Genomic DNA, 19,622 nt, shown 5'->3' on the forward strand with positions numbered 1-19,622 from the left:
GCAAAAGACTGAGTGTAGGAAACAGGGGTCACTGGAGGCATTAAGGACAAGAGGAGGGCAGCGGCTCCCACAGACTCTGCTTCCAGAAGACAGACAGCAGTGGGAGGCTGTGCTGTGGGACCAGGAGGCAAGGGGTGGTGGAGTCCTTATGCAGGACAGGGGATGGGAACAGAATGAAGGGACAGGCACGAGAGGTAAGCAGGGGTAGAACTGTCAGGCCACTGCGATTCCCAAACAGAAAGGGGGCCTGACCTGGGGAAGAAGATAACCCTGGCTTTTCCTGTCCTGAAGACAGTTGCTGTTGCTTGACTCAGAGGCACGGGGGTGGAGGGTGGGGGGCAAGCCCGACTATGTATATATGTAAGACGGTCACCTGGGGTGGGGTGGCAAAACCAGCTCAGGTAGAGGTCAGGTCCCATGACACTGCCTGATCCTTAAACAGCTGCCTTCTCCGCTCCCCTCATGACATGCTAAGGACAGAGGCAGCGCCCATGCACACTAGTACATGCTGCTGTCAGGAAGGATACCCTCTCACTAGCCAACTTGGCATGGCCTCTGGGAAGCACTCAGTGAGGAGTAGGATTGGTAGAACTGCCCCCCAACTCAGCCATCCCCTTGGGAGGTGCTCAAGTTTGCTGGCAGAGCCTTGCCATGGATCCCCTTGAGTACTGTTGGCACCCCCTCTCTCTGCAGGTAGGTTGGTCAGTGGCTACTCACGGCATTTATGTAGGGACCCTGACTGCCTTTGGCATTTTCGCTTTCCGTGGAAAAGGGGTCCAGTCCCTATACCTGGTCTCACTTCAAAACCCTGATCAGAGCTTCAGGGTCCTAGAGGTCACCTCTGTTGTAGGAACAGTAGGCAGAGTTAGCACTCCCTGCCCCAAGGGTATGACCTTCTCATCTCCAGGCTCAAGGCCCCCTTTCCCTCTGACCCACCCCCTGGCTTCCTCTGCTCTGGTGTACCTCACAGTCTGCTGACCCCGGAAGTACTGCTGGATGGTCAGAGCAGCTTGTCTTTTTCGGAGGAACTTTTTTCTCTGGAGCCAGCCACGGATGTGCTTTTGTATCACAACACAACTCTGCCTGAGCTTATCCAGTCGGAGTTTCTCTAAATAGGCCACTTGTCCTGCTCTGAAGAAAATTTTGGTTTTACCAAACTGGTACTGATTAGAATCCTGGAAGAGAAAAATTATAGAATCAGAAATAAAAATCTTTCAGAGTTTCTAGAGTGTTTGGAAAAGATGTTTAGAGATTCAAAGATGCCAAAACATTGTTATTTTGACGCATCTGCTCCTTGACAGAAAGCAGAAAAATTCTAATCAGGACCTCAAAATTTATATTTTGAGATGTCTGTTTAAAGCCACTGGGGGAAGAAATGGACTTGAGGTCCAGGGGTCCATCTGTGGGGTGAGAGCAGTGAGTGAATGTTCGGTGATTCTCAGTTGGGCTGTTGGGAAGCTTCAGCTTCTCTCGACAAGAGAGCAGAGCCTGGAAAGGTCTGATTTCTATCTTCATTTTGGTTTGTCTTCACCGCCCCCTTTCCTGGACATGGTACCTCTGTCTTCACTGCCTTCCCACAACTCACTGCTGCAGCAATGACCCAAATCCACACGGGGTGCCCTGTCTGGGACCCTCCTGGATCAGAGACTTCTCAGTTGACCGTGTGATACAAGCCAGGCCCATCGGAGCTCCTTCGATGGTGGAAAGACAACGTAGGAAGACTCTTAGGGAGGCTGGGGTTCGAGTCTGGGTCCCTAATGGTGACTCCTACTCTCACAAGATGATGCCCCCATGAGTGTGTCTGCTCTGACCTCAGCACCCAAACGCGCGGAGCATATTTTCTTCCTTGGCATTCATGACAATGCAGTTCTGAGACAGGCGGGTATGGAAACACACCCGGGAGATAGGCAGCGCGGTAAGAGCTTGTCACTCCTGGAGTTGAGAGAGACTGACCTGGATGAGCCTGTGTAAAACCACTTTGCACACCTCCTTTTTATCACGGAACGAAAGCTCCTGTTTGGTCATGAGCACACCATAGCGACTATAGAATTCGGTGTACGTCCACCTGCAAAGTCAAAGGGGATCTAAGGAAGCGTGGCAGCGAGGAGGCATGGCCCCTCTGCGGTTCCCACTGCTGATGGGGTGGTAGAGTCAGTCCTGGGATGACAGCACTGACCTTTGACCTCATCCTGCGTGGTCCCCATATCGTATTTCTACTAACACTCTGCCCCAACAATTGTGCTCTCCTCCCCCAGGAGCAGTGCAGGGGCGGCAGGTGGTGTTCACCAGCCACAGAAACAGGTGATGCGGTGGCAGTGGCCCATGTCCTACACACTGCCTGTCAGTGGCCCTCTTCTGGCCTTCTTAAAGCACAGTAGGAAAAATCTTGGGGGCATCTTCTGCAGGTATCTGACAAAAACGCCTGGCAGGCCCTCCCTTGGTTCTCAGCAGACCTGAAGTTGGGCCTTCCTCCCCCACAGCACATGGGATGACCACGAACCTGGATGGGTAGCTCTGCGCACTGATGCGAATCGTCTCTAAGACGCCGCAGGCTCGCAGCTGCTGAGCAATCCTTCTGGAGTCGAACCTGAAAGAAGACGTGAGTCAGGAGATGGGTTAAGCCATGGTGACGGACAAACGTGCCTCGGAGCAGCGCCGCGGAGCCACCTGGGCGGGGGCCCTGGGGAGCAGGGTGGGCCTCTGCGCTCCCCACACTGGCCCCCCAACAGCCACTCCATGGACCCTCGGAAAACAGCAGCTCTGCCGGCTGACTGAGGTCTTGGAGAAATGAGCAACGGAGTCTGACGGTGGAAACAGGGAGGCGGCTTTGTGGGGAGAGGGCCTTTGGTTCAGCTTTGCAGGACAAGCAGAGTGGAGGAAATGTTCCCGCCCGCCCCCTCCGAGTGTCCATTTGACGCTAGAATTCCCTTGAAGGGACAGGGACACCGACCAGCTGAGGTCTGAGCGTCTGGTGGTCTCCCCAGACACTGGCCACCTCCAGGATGGGCCACATCCCTCAGACACCTCTCAGCTCTAGTCAGCTCAAAGAGACTCTGCAACGTCCACTTCTGAGCCTGGGGCTTTCCCAGGGGCTCCAGACAGCAAGCTGCACGTCTCATGCCATGTTGGAGGGGGAAACCTCTGTTCTGCCACCACCTTTCTTTCAAAAATCAAATTTTCTTTTTTACTGAGGTCTAACTGATAGGCAGCATCACAGTCATAGCTCGGAGGTGTGCAACATAGTGACCTGGTGTTTGTACACGCTGTGAAACGGTCCCACTCACCTCCTCCATAGTTACAACAGTTTCTTTCCTGTGAGGAGGGCTTTTAAGACCTACACTGTTAGCAACTTTCCAACACACAATATAGTATTATTAACTATAATGCCATTATAGTTAATAGTTAAAATATAACTATTAGTGACCATGCTGTACACAAATCCTTCCTATAAGCAAGGAGCTGCTCTGGCTTTCCCAGCTGCATGAACTTCATTTGTGGGCTATTCTTGGAAAGCTGGTCCCTTTGTTTTGGCCTGGAGACAAGCCCCCTGAGAGGGGCTGTGCTGGCTTGCGGTGCATGTGAAGGACCGAGTTGTTCTGAATTGTTAAAAAGCTAGAAACAGTAAACTTCAAGAGAATTATAAGCAAATTTTCCAACATTGTGACAGAAATGGCCTCCTGGGTGTTTTCACTCTGCTGCATAGAAACACTTACTCAAAGGGTAATTTCTCATCATTTGGCTTGATGCATCGCACATAGTGGGGTGTGGTCGCATTGAGGGTTTCCATGAGCAAATACAGAGAGCTGCGGAACTAGGAGACAAGGTCAGAGATAAAAATGTCATGCTTAAGTCAAGGCCAAAAAAAAAAAAAAAAAAAAAAAGAGGCCTAATCTTTGAAAATTAAGAAGGAGAAAAGTTAACTTCATGCATTAACTAATTATGAAAGCTTTCAAACCATGACTGTGATGATTACTAGCAGGTCCTATACTCTGGACAGAATGCTGCTCTATCCAATTTTCCCAAACAGCAGGGAACTCAGTAAATCATGTCACTGTGTGAACATGTGGTTTGCTCAGGTGTGTACAGCCTTGGAGGCTGAGATGTGATGACGATGACTTGTGGCCTTTCTTTGCACTTACATACATAGTAGATGTGAAGCAGCTCAGTGCCCATATCCAGGCCTGGATTGCGGGCTCTACAACTGCCTGGCTCCCCGTGGGGCCTGGCCCCCTCGCCCTCAGCCCTCAGTTACTTTCGGAGTACCTTGTTCCCCACTGTGGTCCGGAACTGCTTGTTGTTTGGCTTGATGACTGGCTTTGCAGATTTAACTGTGATCGCTGACCTGAAAGGGGAAGGAGGAACCGCACTTTCTTGAAAAAAGCTGGCGCAGAGCTGGAACTGGAAGAAACAGAGAGGATTTCAATGTCCAAAGGTGTTCACTCTCAGTCGTCAGCTGATACGAACCACAAAGAACGGTCACAACAGGTCTGTGTAAAGTGAGGTTAGTCTGTAATGTCTACAGTCAGATCTGAAACCCACAAGAGGCCGCTCCTCCCTCAGGGTGACTCAGGGCTTCTTTCCAGGAACGTGAGCAGAGAGAAATTCGTGCGGATGTCTCCGTGGGCCCGTGGGTCCGTATGCTGTTTCCACACCTGGAATCTCCTCCCTCATGTTTTCATCCCTGTACATTTAAGTTCTACCCATTATTTGAGATTCTGTTAAAATATTGTCTGGCTCCACCCCCTTCATCTGCTTAGAATAAGGTTAAAAAAAAAAAAAGATTAAAAAATCTGTGTCCTAACTCAGATTAATTCCCATTTCTTCTAAATAAGATAATCTTCTTCTAAGATGCTCGTTACTTTCCACCAAACATCAACTACTTCTTTGTCTTACCTTCTCAGAGGGAAACTCATTTTTTTCCCTTTTCAAATCAGACATTGACAGTCTCCTTTGGAGGAGACTCCTTGTATTCCTCCCCACCCCTGCCCCCCAGTGAAACCAGTGGGTCTGAACGTGCCACACCTCTGAGAGGCTTTGTGCTGAGCCAGGACACCCATCTGTGCTTTCTCGTAACCCGCATCCATCTTCTAGAATGGACCTGGGGGTACACTTGGGGGCGAGTAAGAAATTGGTGAATTAAATCAACTAATTTTGTACACGAGATGCAGGCCATTTCCACACTGAATTCTCTAACATAAATCAGTTTTAATAACTGAAGTTGACATGCTGGGGACTTATTTATGATTGTTCGGGGAAGCCCTCATGCTCATTCGGGACCTGGTCAGAATGCTTGAATAAGAACAGAGGACTGGGGATCTTTTAAAAGAGGAAAATAATAAATATGATCTAACCAAATATTCACACAATGAAGGTTCATGTATGGCTTATTCTTAGTCTCAAATGTTAATAAGGAAATGTTTGAAGAGGAAGAGAAAAATCCAGAAGTCATTCCTTTGAGGACACTATTCATACAGAACTGTGGATTTGAGGAGCTCACACATCGGAGCCAGCACCGCTTTCCCTGGGTCACCCTCCTTCTGTCTTGCCCTGGTTTCCTTTGGATGCTTAGCACCACCTGCCATTGCTACGTATGTGGTTACGGTCTGTCCCTCCACAAGGACAGGAACCCTGACTGCCTTGTTCACTGCTGTGTCTGGAATCTAGGACCAGTGCTTGGCACATGGTAGTGCTATAGAAATATTTGTGAATGAATGAATCAAATGTAAACTGTGGTCCTTTAACTGGCTATATGTTAGCTATTCTTCCTCTCTGGCTTCCCACACATTTTGATTTTTTTTTTTTTAAAGAGACGTGGTCTCGCTCTGCTGCCCAGCCTGGAGTGCAGTGGCTATTCACAGGTGCAATCCCACTACTGATCAGCTCGGGAGTTCTGACCTGCTCCATTTCTGACCTGGGCCAGTTCACCCCTCCTTAGGCAACCCAGTGGTCCCCCCGCTCCCGGGAGGTCACCATATTGATGCCGACCTTAGTGCAGACACCCGATCGGCATAGCGTGCTACAGCCCAGAACTCCTGGGCTCAAGTGATCCTCCTGCCTCAGCCTCCTGAGTAGCTGGGACTATAGGCATGTGCCACCATACCCGGCTTGATTTCTGATTTTATATCTAGTGGATATTTATTTGGATGCTTTCAGAAGCCTGATACATATTTCAGTCCCAATTCTTAAAACAGTTATTTCTTCTCGGTCTGAGCTACAGTTTGCCACTACAAGACAGTACACACACCCACATACTTCTTACTCTTTCCTGATGCACATCTAGGTCCATGTCAAGTTATATAGCAAATAACATTAATTACCCCCTTAGAAACTTACAAACCTTGCTCGCTCTCATGATTTCAACCAGCATGTCATAGACGGTATCTCTGTTCTTTTCAAGGAAACCTTCACATTTATATTCTACCTACGCGGAGAAAGGATTTAATTATTTCCAAAGAAACAAAAGCAGACAGCATCTAAGTACCATGGGGTTTTTCTTTTTCCTTTTAAACAATAATGAATGAAGGGGCTAAAAAGGCAAGCCTCTAAAAAGAGATTCAGTTTCGTTTATCACAGAAAACCATTTATATAAAACTTTGGGATCTGGGAATACGTCAGCTGATGGAAAGAGCCAGGCTCTTGCACTGCCTGGATTTCTTACTAGTCACTGATCACACTGTATACACCTGTCGGTTCCTTCTAGCCACAGGTGACCAGTCATTTCTGCAGTGGGTGCAGTTAATACACACAGTTCTACAAAGAACTGGCTTGGGGTTCACTTTGCCTTTGAAGCCATCTGGAGGAGGAAACTATCTCAGTGTGGTCCTTTGGGTTCAAACAGAAATATTTTCCTAAAGCAACATTAATATGGTAGAGAGGAAAGAAAAACTGACCATTTGACCAAAGTCTTTGAGGGCCACCAAAACCCTTAGAGTTTGGTTAGGGGGGTAAATGTGTGCACTACTTCAGTCTGGTTTAGGGAAACTCCCTGCGGCCCTTTCAGAACCATAAGGCTTCTTAAATCCCTTGAACATATCCACGGTGGTTGCTTAAACATTCAAACCCAAATAGTTTATGCCTCTGGGTTACATAGTTTATTATATGATACATATTTTTCATAAATTAGAAAATATGTTCAAAGTACAATTTTCATGACTGTGCAAAAACAGGCTTTTGGGGATGCTGGAATCTGGGGGCAGAGAGGGTGTTCACAGACCCCTGAGCAAATACTCTGCTTTGTCCCCTTAAGGGAGGCAGCATCCTTACTGGGCAGAGTTTGGATTAAGAACTAGGAACACTGGCTGTGTTCAAACACTCCCTTGTGAATGGAGACCTCGGGTTGTTGCATAAATTCTTCCAGGCTGGTGGTGTGAGCCACTGGCTTAAACGGACAAAGGTTTAACAATGTAATAAGACCATCTGTGGGGACAATGTCACAGCCGCCTCTGTTGGGAGCTCTGGGGACTGACTTGCTACATCTAAGTGCAGCCGTCTCACTTTCAAAATGATTATATTTCCCTGGCTAATTAAACAGGGTACCTAAGCTAACCTTACAGTGTATGTGGTTTTTTCCCACCAACCTGCAATCCACCCCAAATGCTGCTTTTAAGAGAGACTTCCTGGAAGTGCCAGGGAGAAGGAATTAAATGTGCAGAAACCAAGTATGGTGAAGAGGGTCTTGAAGTCAATCCCATATATCTGATACCTTTTTGCTCCCCTTCCCCTTTCTCCCATGGGATGTGGAACTGCAGAAGACAACCACTAGAAAATACAACCTGCGATATTATCATTCATTTCATATGCACCCTTCAGGAATCAAAAATGCTAGCAGGTTTTTACAGTGCTCCTCTAGCCCGCAAAATCATTTTTGATTTTCCAGCTTGTTGCCCCCTGCCCTGCCCTCTCAGTCACCATGAGCACACTCTGACCTCAGCACTAGCACTGGTCCCGTGATGCCCAGGCACTGGCCAGGCCCCAGGAGTGACACCCAACCAGCAAATGCTCTGAGGGCGGGAGTTTCCTTAGGGAGTAAAAACAAGAGAACATATGCTTATGGCAAGTGGTTATGGTGATTTTTCTTTTTTTCCCTATTTCCTAAGCTTTCTGTAATGTGATTTTTAAATAACGTTTTCTTTTTATTAAAGTAATGTCTCATAAAACAAAAGATCAATAAAGAAGAAAATAAAGATAATCTAGAAAATGCAACATCTTGAGCCAGCCTATGTTATCAGTGTAATAAACATATTACAACTTAATGAAAAAGGAAAGCCTCAAAAAAGGTCCAGCTTTCATTACTGAAAACAATTATGCTGTCTTGATTTTAACCGTTTCATAGAGGAAACAAACGGATAAGAGATTCATGAATATCCAAGAAACCTAAAATCAGAAATGAGGTCCACTAGCCACACGTTTATCTTTAAAGCACTGCAGTTGAAACTCGTATTTTGCAACGAAAACAAGTTAAAAATTGTTAGACACACGTGCATGTCTCCTTCATCATGGCAAGGCACCAAGACCGAATGTGACTTGAGTCTGGCCAGAGAAGCCCCTGCCTGCCCACAGCATCTAGGAAGCCTCTCCAGCTCCAACGCAGACGGCACTGCCCCAGACTCTCCCTGTACCTTGTCAGCAAAGTGCTGGATGATGAAGGATGCACTTGACATCCTGGGTTTCTCAAAGAAAGAGTTCTTGTTGACAAAATTATTATACAGCTTTTGAAGCCAGTTTTCATCAGTTCCATGTGGTAACTGCAAGAGAAAAGGAAACCAGAGAGTGAGAAAACTAGAGCTGAAAGATTAATAGGAGCACAAAAAAAATACTAATTCTGACAAACCATGGTGAGCGGACGACTCAGAGTGAGTTACTTACAGACGTTTTTATTTATTTATTTTTTTAATTTTATTTATCTATTTGAGAGAGAGACAGTGAGAGAGAGCATGAGAGGCAAGAAGGTCAGAGGGAGAAGCAGACTCCCCATGGAGCTGGGAGCCCGATGCCGGGACTCGATCTCAGGGCTCCGGGACCGTGACCTGAGTCGAAGGCAGTTGCTTAACCAGCTGAGCCACCCAGGCGCCCTGGGGCTCGTTTTTATAACGCAGCTCTAGGCACACATCTGTCCTTGATCCTAACAACCTTTGCAGTGCCACTTATACAGACCTATCAATGCCCTTGTAGAAAAACAAAATGTTATGAACTGGAAGGAAATGGACATAGCATAAAACTCAAGAATGAAGAAATTTATTTTTGCAAAATTGGCAGTATTCCTATTATTTCCACCCAAAGAAGTCTAAAGTTTCAGGGCAAAAAGAGCATAGATTTCATTATGTGAATAAAATCTTGCTTGATTTCTTGATTAATTCTTCTTGCGTGAATGGGGAAAGACTGGTCCCTAAATGTAACCCTCCCCACTTCACCCCTACCTCAGGAAAAGAGCCTTTCTTTCATTTTATAGCCTAGTTAGTAACTACTTCCTCAAAGAAAACTAGTTGCAAAACTTGTTCTTGATTCTGGTGATATGGAAGTGATCAGTGATATGTGACCCAAACTCCGCGAATTTAATCCCCCATTGTGTCCAAAAGACTCCTGCAGGCTTCTTTGCGACACTGGTTGCCTAGTGAACGTCTGTGTAGAGTAGGGACAAATATCTCCTAGAGGCTGCCTTGGCCTGGGCACCCTGCCCTCACTAGATGGATCCAGAATGCTTAGCCCTGCTGCCAGCCCTTTAATCTTGGATTACTGGTTGCTACCCAGGTGGGACTAGAGAGGAGAATCTGTGAGAAAAAGCATGGAATTGAGAATTCCAAGGAGAAAAGGCCAGTTAATCTTCAACATTATGATGTATTTTTTTTAAATAAATTTATGTTTAAAAATCGTGATACAACATTTTTAAAAAATTGAATTAATTACTTTTATTTCAAGCCACTAAATTGTGAAAAAATTTATTTATTTTTTAAATTTAAGTTTTCATTGGTGAACATGCAGTGCGATGTTGATTTCTGGAGTAGAATTCAGTGATTCATCACTTACATACAACACCCCACAACACATTCTTTAAGCCAAAAAATGAGTACTGTCCTGGGGATTTATTTGTCCCTGTGGTCCCACAAGAGCCACTGCGAGGCTGGCCCACCGTAAATGTGCTCTTCCTACAGGGAAATAACAACAGGAGAACTAGAGCCCTCTTCTCTTGAATTGTATGGTGTTGATTTTTCAGCTACCCCTCCCAATGGATGACTCACAGGAATGAGGAAATAAAAGAAAATTCAATTCTTATTAGTCATTAACAACTGGTGTGAGGTCACCTGCTATTTTCACATCCATTCTAAATACGCCTTGGGCAGCCTTAAAGAGCTCCTCCTTGGTGGACATGACCTGAGAGGTTATGCATGTATAGCCCAATAGTGTATTGTATAATAGTGTATAGCCCTATACATGGTGAGGGTAGAAGGCTCAGCTGGCTCTCTGGGGTTCCTGCCATGGACTACTATCTCAGCATTAATGTCCAACCAGTTGGGTAAGACATCAGGAATTTACATACACACACACACACACACAAACCCAGTTTGTAATATTCTTATTTGTCACTACGCAGAAGTTAAACAACATTTTTTTTTTAAGTTACCAAGCATTCTTCATCCAGTAACTCCAAAATTCCCATTTTGGCTTCGATCAGGTCAATAACTGGTTGGTTGTCATAAAAATCTATCAGAGTCCAAGGGATATCTTCCTTCATGTATTCTTCTTGTTCAAGTTTAAAGACATGCTGGAAATCCAGAAGTTAATAGAGAAAACAAAACAGAACATTAAAGAGTGCTTTAAAAGTCCAGGTCATAAGCACTTGGGAAACACAGAGACCTGACTGGTTCGCAATGTTTAGGGAAGACCCTGAGGTGCAGGCCACCGTCCTTACCCATGACCGATGCTGCAGAGTTCCTAATGTGACCCTCCAACCTGGTCTGAGTGGGACCCCACGACCCCAAAGTGGTCCTGCAACTCCTCCCTGCTCACAGCACTGCCGCTAGCCAAGACAGGTGCAGCCTCTCTGCTGGGTGGGAGCCAGCCTGCCTGAGAATGCTGGCCGTGGGGCCGGTGTGAGATGCCAACAACATGGAGAGCTCCGTTCACTACTTGTTCAGGCCATACGGGTATTAGGGAGGCTTCCCGGAGGACTGGCCCATGCTCATCCCGGCTGCAGGGGGCAAGAGGGGAGGGGCAGCGAGGAGAAAGCCTCCCACAGAAGAATCCCTGTGTCAGCTGGGAAGCCCAATGGGAGGTTGAGATACATGGCTCTCTTAGAGGCCAGAGAGTACAGCAGAGATGGGGCCGAGAGGAATGCAAAGGATGATGGGGTGACTTCAAGGGCGTGATGAAGCCTATCTACTAGGAATAAACTTTACTCATAGTTATTAAATGCTAAACTTCCAGGGAATCCTTGAGATTACGTACATGACGTACATTTGCAATGGGATGAAATTTAATGTTATACATGGATTAATTCCAAAGTGAGGAAAAGGAAAGAAAAGAAACATTTACTGGGTGTGATTCAGTGTTAGGTCTAGTCCTCACAACAATATCAGACCGGCAGATACTAGTGACCATTTTTCCCAAAGAGGAAACTGAGGCTCTGAGCATAAGGTCCCAGAGGAAGAAGGTGGGAGAGCAGAGATTCAAACCCAGTTCCCTTTGAATAAACGTCCATGCTCTCCATGATGTCACACTATTTTTTTTTTTCAGGGATATTTTAGGAGAAGCTGAATTTCAAAAGACAAGCAAGAATTTTCCAGGTGAAGAAGAAGGGATGGGGAAGTGACAGGAGCCAGTGGGTTATGGCACAGAGGCTTGCAAGGCTGTGGGGCCTTCAGGAAACTCAATCATTTGGTCCGGCTGCACAGAGGGTCTGTGAACAAGCTGGGGTAGTGATGGACTGTGACCAAGCAGCTGGCCAGGGGGCTAGAATAAGAGGAATAGACTGGGAAGGTGTAATTTCAGGATGTGGCCACATGGTGGTGCTGTGAGCTGGCATGGGGCTCCTGCACTGTGTGGGGGATCTGAGAACCGGTGGATAGGAAGGGCTGAGAGCACTAGTTTCAAGAAGGCAGAAAAGTCAGGGGCACCTGGCTGGCTCAGTGGGTTAAAGCCTCTGCCTTCAGCTCAGGTCATGATCCCAGAATCCTGGGATTGAGGCCCGCATCAGGCTCTCTGCTCAGCACGGAGCCTGCTTCTCTCTGCCTGCCTCTCTGCCTACTTATGACCTCTGTCTGTCAAATAAATAAATAAAACCTTTAAAGTTAAAAAAAAAAGAAGAAGAAGAAGAAGGCAGAAAAGTCACTTACCAGGTTAAACTGCTGTTGCAGCTTCTCATTAGCATAATTGATGCAAAACTGTTCAAAGCTGTTCACATCAAAGGTTTCAAAACTGAAATATGGTTTAAACAAGTTAAAACATACTTGCAGGGCATATGCATCTGTTTTTAGGTAAGTACTTTTTTTGACAAACTTCACAGTTTAAAAGTTTGCTGCTTTCGGCCAGTTTTAAATATGCCCCCAAAGCTTCTGGTTTTACTATCCCAGCAGTTGATAAATCATTTCCAGGCCGCGGGGGAAGGATTCTGGTTTGTACAAAACACCTGCCCTGAGGCAGGCTGGTGCTGATCGGCTGTATGATTTGCTTCACACAACAGCACCCAGACTCCATTACCCTCTTTGTTGGTGAGGGAATAAGGCTCTGAGAGGTTAGGAAGCGTGCTTGAGGTCACACAGCTCTTATCAGACTCAGCCGTGAGCTTGCCTGACTATGACAGCTGTGCTTTCAAGGGAAAGGCAAGGCTGTTTTCCTGTCTTCCCATTCTGTCGAAGGCACAGTTCTGCCTCCCCAAGGCCTGGATTCAGTTCTTGGAGGACAAAGGCAAGGTTGTCTAAGAGCCCAGAGCCCAGCACACCTCATCAGGTTTTTCAGACTTGAAACACTTGTGTCCAGAGTTGCAAAGTCAAGACCTTGGAGGAGGTGCGCGGGGACAGAAACGGGAAGTGGACTGGAGACCACACCAGAGGGAGCTTACACTGCAGGGAGCCTTTCAGCCTCCTTCTCAGCAGAGGGACTATGATCAGCACACAGGTCTGAATGGCAGACCGCTTGATTTCCAAGAGGAGCTGGAAATTTGGACTCGTATGTGAATTCTTCTCACTCTGGAAGACATGGTGTTGGCTGAACAGAGCACAGCAAGGCCTTCTGACCGCAGCCACGTGACTACTCCTGCCAGGAGGAAGCTGAGTGCCTCGGGGGCTTGGGGTGGATGCTCAGGATCTCAATTGACCCTAACACAGCCCTAGGTCAGGAACAGCAGCCCCCCCCCCCACCACCACCACCATCGTCACACTTGAGGGCCAGAGGCCAACAGCACCAAGGGGTGCCAGATGCATCATTTGACCCCAGGCTTCAGTTAATCCTCTAATTCTAAGTGGTTCCTGCCAGCTCCAGCCACAGATTACCTGAGAGTGGCACTTGACTGAGCCAGGCTGTCTCATGTTAGAATTCCAGGGCAGGGCAACGGCCTGGACTGGGCTCTAGACAGTTCTAGGGTGACACAAAGCAGGAGCAGAGCCCACGCAGTTTGGGCCAGGGGATAGTCCAAAGGGCCTCATGGTGCCCCACAGCTCACAGCCAGGGCCAAAGGCGAGGCTTTCTAGAGCGGGAGTGGAATATCAAATACCAGTGATTATCGCCTTGTCCTTTTACACACTCCCTCTCTCAAAAATGGGCCCTCAGATCTGAAGTTCAAAACCCATGGAAAGACCCGAATCTGTGACCTGAAATGCCAGAAGCACATGGGCTCTGAGACCACTTCACGTGTGAGTGGTACTCATGGTTCTAAAGATGCCATTTGATCTTCCTAATGACCCCGTGAGGGAGACCCCAGCTTACGGAGGCAGAAACCGAGGCTTGGAGGGGTCTTGTGACTTCCTCAGAGCCACACATCCGGAGCTGCTGCACTCCCTCCCAGGGTCCCGAGCCCCAGCCTCTGAACTTGCCCACTCTGGGTCCAGAGCATGTAGACCCTGACGGGCTGGGGAGCCTCAACTCTGCATGCTGCTCTGAGCAGAAACCTCAAGGCTCCCAGCTTCGGGTGTCATCACTTTCAGTGCTGGCCACTTGTCCTTTGAGGCTGCTGTATTTCCAGATCAGACTGAGCTCAGTTCTCTCAAACGCTGCCTGGCGTGCCTGAGCCAGGGCCGAGCAGCAGGGACTCGGCGCAAGGGGAAAGGCAGGACAGGGTTCGCCCCTGCGGCAGCACTGCCCCTCAGAGGGGAGCTTGTGTTTTTAGAGTGGACCCTTAATTCACAGGTGGCAGCAAGCATGCTACTTGTATTATCTCCGAAGTGGATTTTAATGTTAAAAATTTAGGCTAAGACCTACTTTAACAAAGTCCTTATAAATTTAGTTACTGCCTCAGGTTTGTTCACATAACCAAAACCTCAGATTCCTTATCGCAGAGGTCTGCAGGCTCCATTCATCTTCCTCCTGCCCGCCATGGCCCTCGCTCCCTGCTGCTTGTCCTCAGCTGCCCTCCTCTCCCCCAGCCCCTACGGACCTCCGGCCCACCCACCAGCTTAGCTGCTCATTCCCATCCCAAGAAGCTTCCCAATCTCTAATTATCCGCCTGCCTTCCCCACTAAAATTTAAGTTCCAAGAGGGCAGGGGCCATGTGCCTATTTTGCTCCCCAATCACACCCCTCACATTCCTGGCACTTAAACATGTGTGGGATGAATGGAATCAACTACCCTTAAAGGACTATTTATTTTTAAGACATTTAAAAGCACAGAAAAGAAGAGAATGCTACAGCAATCCCCTAATTCTTCCACAACAAAAGAAAGCACAGTTAAACAAGACTGTTTCTTTTTAAGTATACTGAGAGTCTACTGGCCACTCAAATCCTCTTTTTAGCACAAGACAAGGTAAATCATTCACTAGACTATCCCTGTAATGGATCAATGTATTAGAACTGTTGACACACGCTATTAATTGGGAGTCACATGCATTAACTCAGACTCTAAATCAAACAAAGCACCTCCCCTGAGGCACGGCCTCACATTGTACAGCTATGGGAAAACCCACTCTCCGCACTGGGGTAAAAGTTCCACAGCTTCCTCACAGCCCATCTGCTCCCTCCGTCCCCCAGCAGGCCCCGGTGGGGGCGCCCTGAGCTGGTTCTCTTCTCTCTATGGGGAGGAGGGTAAGGGGGAACACTCCCCAAGCCAGGGGGGAGGGCCCTCTGCGGGGCCCTCAATGAAATGACTGGCCCTCTCCCTCACTGAGAAACCAGGACCTGCCCTGGGAGGGGCGAGGGAGGGGTTGGGGGTTTGAGGCCAGTTACCACAAACAAAAAGACTGAGCCCTCCGGCCCTCAGAGCTCGCCTCCATGCTGGCCTGTCCTCACTAACGCTCTAAGGATTCTACAGGCCTCTTGGGCATGCGTCTGGCCTTGGATTTAGAAAAGGAGGATAGGGCCAAGAGGAGGAAGAGCAACCCCAGTGTGGTGGGAACGCGGCCCCCAACGCTCTGAGAACAGCTGGAGCAGGGCCGGTCTGAGAATAGAAGGGAGCTCCGAGGTGTACGAGGCTGGTGGCTCAGATGCCCGGTTTTGAGTCTGCCTTGGACCCTGGCAGCCTGGGCAAGGTGCGGGACCTCTGGGACGGTCCCCACGCCCTTTGCTACCGGAAAGGTGTGTCAGGGCTCCGCCCTCCTCGGGACCTCCGAGGGGAAACTGACATGGGCTCGCCCACCAGCAGAGACACCCAGGACCCGTTTTGGCCTGCAAGCCTCGGTTGTTTCCCCTCTGTCTGAGAAGTCAGGGAGCAAGTGCACAGTGATCAGCCAGCACCGTGGTCAGCAGGCCGTGAGCTCTGGCTGCTGGCTGCTGGTAATTCGGCATTTACGTCATATGCTCTAAGTGAAACACACCACAGCCCAGGGGGCTGTACTTAACATCCACGCTTGCAAACGTAGAGAACACCACTCTTCTGATCATGTGAAACACAAAAAAAGAAACCGGAACAAAACGATCTAAAAATAATGGCCATTTGACATTTAAATGAGGAAAGACAGGCTCACAGAAGAGAATCTTACCCATAAATGTCCAAAACACCAATAAAAGTGTGCTGCTTGCCTGAAAACTGCAACGCTTGGTTAATTCTCTCCACAATGAAGTCAAACAGGTGAGCGTAGATCTTCTTGGCCAGTGCGTCCCTAGCGGTGACTGCCTGGGGCCTGGCCATGGGCTTCACCACTGTCTCGGAGGTTGTAACGATTCTGCGACTGCAGAGCCACTGGGCAACTTTGGCCCTCTCCAGGCCCAGGAGCTCGCAGAACACCTTCAGGTGCCTGTCCTCCTCCTTCAAACACAAGCACAAGCCCCATCAGGGCCGTCTGGCCATCGAACCCAGCACCAGCCCACCCGGCCGGGGCTCTGGGGCCTCCACCTGGGCCTGTGCCAGGGACAAGGATGAGCTGGCATGAGAATGACCGGGCCCAACCAGACAGGCAGGCCTGGGAGGACAGCAGGAGGGCTACAGGGCTACAGCATCAAGGTATGGTCGGGGTGACACCGGGCGGTCAGGGGCTTCATCCCACCCAGGTTGTCATTCTGGCCAAAGAACGTCCACAGTGAGCCAGGCCAAGGAAGCAATCCTCCCCTTCCTGGGCATGCGGACACGGCCTCAAGGCCCCTCTCTTCCCTTGGCAACATGCCCAGACCACCTGTCCCTACCTGTGTGGTCAGGGTTTGCGTGTGTGGGGGCGGGGTCTAGCCCCGAGATACCTAGATGTCATCACGAGAGAACCTGACAACGGGGCTCCCTTAACCGAAGTGGCTTCCCAGTGGACAGGAGGAATGTGTGCAAGGCTTTTCCTGGACACATAAAGTGAATCTTGCTTTTGTCCCAGCTGCTCCACTGGTCAGAGACAAGGAAAGGTCTGTTCCCGTCTGTCTTGAGCCAGCATGGACAAGGAGTCCTTGTCACCTGACAAGGGGATGTGACCCTTATGAGTGAGCACTACCATTCCCCTTGTGCAAGGGAACTTCCTTGGTGTGCTAATCTTCAGAGGTCATCACGGCCGATGGGAAAACTACGTGACTGTGCTTGAAAAGCATCAGGTTACAGAGGAGCAGACAATCTAGAAAGTTCTGCTGCCTCCTTGCTCCTTGCTGTCCACCCACACCCCTTCCAACCAACATTGCAGTAACACAAAGCTTGTATTCACCTGCCTGACTACTGGGGAGCAGACTGGTAGAACCATAGCTTTCTTCCTTCTAAGAAGGAACTAAACCATCAGAATCAGAAACGTTGAGCTACAGGTGCTGCTACAGGCGGAAAGGAGAGGGACAGGAATTCTTAAAAAGATGGCTTCCTCCAGATTGGGTCTGCCCAACATTTCAAGTTTCTGATGCAAATGAATGGTATGAATGTTCCAAAGATAGGATCACTAGTTATAGAACTGGTGATTCGCTATGAAGATTCTACATCTTTTTCAGAGACTTTGTCTCCTCAGGGTGATAGACAAAGGATTTTTATTCTATGAGTTTTAACTCCTCCTCCAAAATACTACCTTCATAGCAAACTTCATGGGACAGAGATCAGTGCAAGGGAATTTGTTGGGAAGATATCATATCTTTAGTCCATGGAGTTTGAGAAGAACAAGGGCAGAAGCCCATTTATCATAGGTCGATGAGAAGGCACAGAGGGAGACCCACCACCACATGCACACCAGGCTCCTACCCAGCCCTGCCATCCCCTCTTCCAGAACCTTCCAGTTCTGTGCCAACTGACTGGGTGAGGGCTGGACACTGGGGGCATGGGACGGACGCTTAATGTGAGAGCTTGAGGAGAGGGAGGAGAATTACTTCCTGGTCACAAGACAACAGGACTGAAGCCTAGAGCCCAAAACCACACATTCCACCTACTGTTTGGCTCTCTCTCCTCTACGCAGCAGGTACCAGAGAGCTCAAAAATGACCATGTGCCAAATTATGAGCTGTTCCCCTGAGTGTTTTGAGGGGGGACTGGAAAATAGACATTGTTATATTATGAACTGACCACTTCCTCCCAAAATTTGTATGTTGAAGCCCTAGCCTCCAATGTGATGGTATCTGGAGTGGGGCCTTTCGGGGGTGATTAGCTTCAGATGAGGTCATGAGGGGTGGGGCCCTCATGATAGGATTAGTGCCCTTCTAAGAAGAGGAAGAGACCAGAGCCCTCTGTGTCCCTCTCTCTGCCATGAGGACCCCACAAGCATGGGGCTGTCTGCCAGCAGGAAGAGCAACTGCACAAAGAGCTCACCCATGCTGCACCCTGATCTTGGACTTCCAGCCTCCAGGACTGGGAGAGGAAAAACTTCTGTTGTGGCAGCCACCCAGCCTGCAGTATTTTGTCATGGCCTTGGGAGTTGACAAGATAGATATGTATATACAAAGCTTAAAAGGTCAGGCGACCTTGCAGTTCATAGAAGCATTTTTCATTGTGTGCTATTTTCTCCTTTATGCAGATTTTCATGAGAAGAACCAAAGACACACCCCTACTAAGGGTCACTTTTCATAATTTGTCAAAGAGGCCCACATAGACACTTACCCTGTGTTCGTTAAATCAAGAAATCACAGAACTGACATGGGAATATATTTCTAGAGGAGAGTCCGCCCCCCTGGGGCTTGATGTGGGCAGGTGTCGGGGGGGGGGGTGTCCTTTCTGCTCCAAATATCCAGTACTCTGAGGGCCCTATATGACCTCACCCTCTCCCCTGCCCACCCCCCCACATTCTCTGGCCTCAGAAACCACCCCTGCTTTTATTCATTCCTCTTTGGATATGAATTTGTCAAGTAACAGCTCCTGCCTGAGGGTCTCTGCACTGCTGTCCCCTCTACCTTGAATGTTCTTTCCTCCAGTACAGGCACAGTTCACTTTCTCATCTTTAGGTCTCTGCCCACTGCCCCCATACCCATGAGGCTTTTACTGAGTGCTCTACACAAGAGGCACAGTCCCTCTGTATCCTCGACTCTGCTTCTTTCTCCCTGCTCATGGCCACCACCAAGCCTGTAACCAGTGATCATGTCTCCTCTCTTCCACTTCCTACCCCCAGACCGTAAGCCCCACGAAGAGCTTCTGGTTTGGTTTTGTTCATTGCTGTTTCTCCAAAGCCTGCAACAGGGCTTGGCACGTAGCAGGTACTTAGTAAATATTTACTGAATTAAAGGAAAACACAGAGAGAACACATCTTCTCCTCTACTGTTGAAGGGGCAGCTACCCACGGACCCTTGCTTCCTTGCTCCTGACAACTGGTCTGTCCAGCGGGCCCAGTGTGCCTGGTGCTAAAATGCAGAAGCAGAGTAACCATGAGACACTCTGCTGGTGACCCTCTGACCACAGGAAGGGGAAACAAAGCAGCGCTTACACTGACAGAAGACCTCTCGTGGCCCACCGCTGTGATCTGCACGTTGCCCAGATGTAGGATGGCCGCTAGGATCTTAAAAATGTCCATCTGAAAATCCTCCTTGAAACCTGAAAAAACAAATGTCCAAATTAGGAATACTGCATCTCTTCCCTGACTTCATCACTAGTAGGATAAGCACCTGAATTCTT

General features: G+C 48.6%; 1 protein-coding gene across 3 annotated transcripts in view; it reads right to left on the reverse strand.

The window, feature by feature from the left end:
- MYO5C (myosin VC) overlaps positions 1 to 19,622 on the reverse strand; it is a 92,112-nt gene that overhangs the window by 45,056 nt on the left and 27,434 nt on the right. For all 3 annotated transcript variants that reach the window (XM_059181574.1, XM_059181572.1, XM_059181573.1), the window contains 11 exons: positions 19,435 to 19,541; positions 16,121 to 16,386; positions 12,330 to 12,411; positions 10,619 to 10,759; positions 8,619 to 8,744; positions 6,338 to 6,421; positions 4,264 to 4,398; positions 3,714 to 3,811; positions 2,501 to 2,587; positions 1,954 to 2,065; positions 964 to 1,175 (listed from right to left, as the gene is read on the reverse strand). In XM_059181574.1, coding sequence (XP_059037557.1) covers positions 964 to 1,175; positions 1,954 to 2,065; positions 2,501 to 2,587; positions 3,714 to 3,811; positions 4,264 to 4,398; positions 6,338 to 6,421; positions 8,619 to 8,744; positions 10,619 to 10,759; positions 12,330 to 12,411; positions 16,121 to 16,386; positions 19,435 to 19,541 — 1,450 coding nt within the window. The remainder of the gene's footprint in view (positions 1 to 963; positions 1,176 to 1,953; positions 2,066 to 2,500; positions 2,588 to 3,713; positions 3,812 to 4,263; positions 4,399 to 6,337; positions 6,422 to 8,618; positions 8,745 to 10,618; positions 10,760 to 12,329; positions 12,412 to 16,120; positions 16,387 to 19,434; positions 19,542 to 19,622) is intronic.

Source organism: Mustela lutreola, chromosome 7 (genome assembly GCF_030435805.1).
Source record: "Mustela lutreola isolate mMusLut2 chromosome 7, mMusLut2.pri, whole genome shotgun sequence".
In the NCBI taxonomy this organism is placed as follows: Eukaryota; Metazoa; Chordata; class Mammalia; order Carnivora; family Mustelidae; genus Mustela; species Mustela lutreola.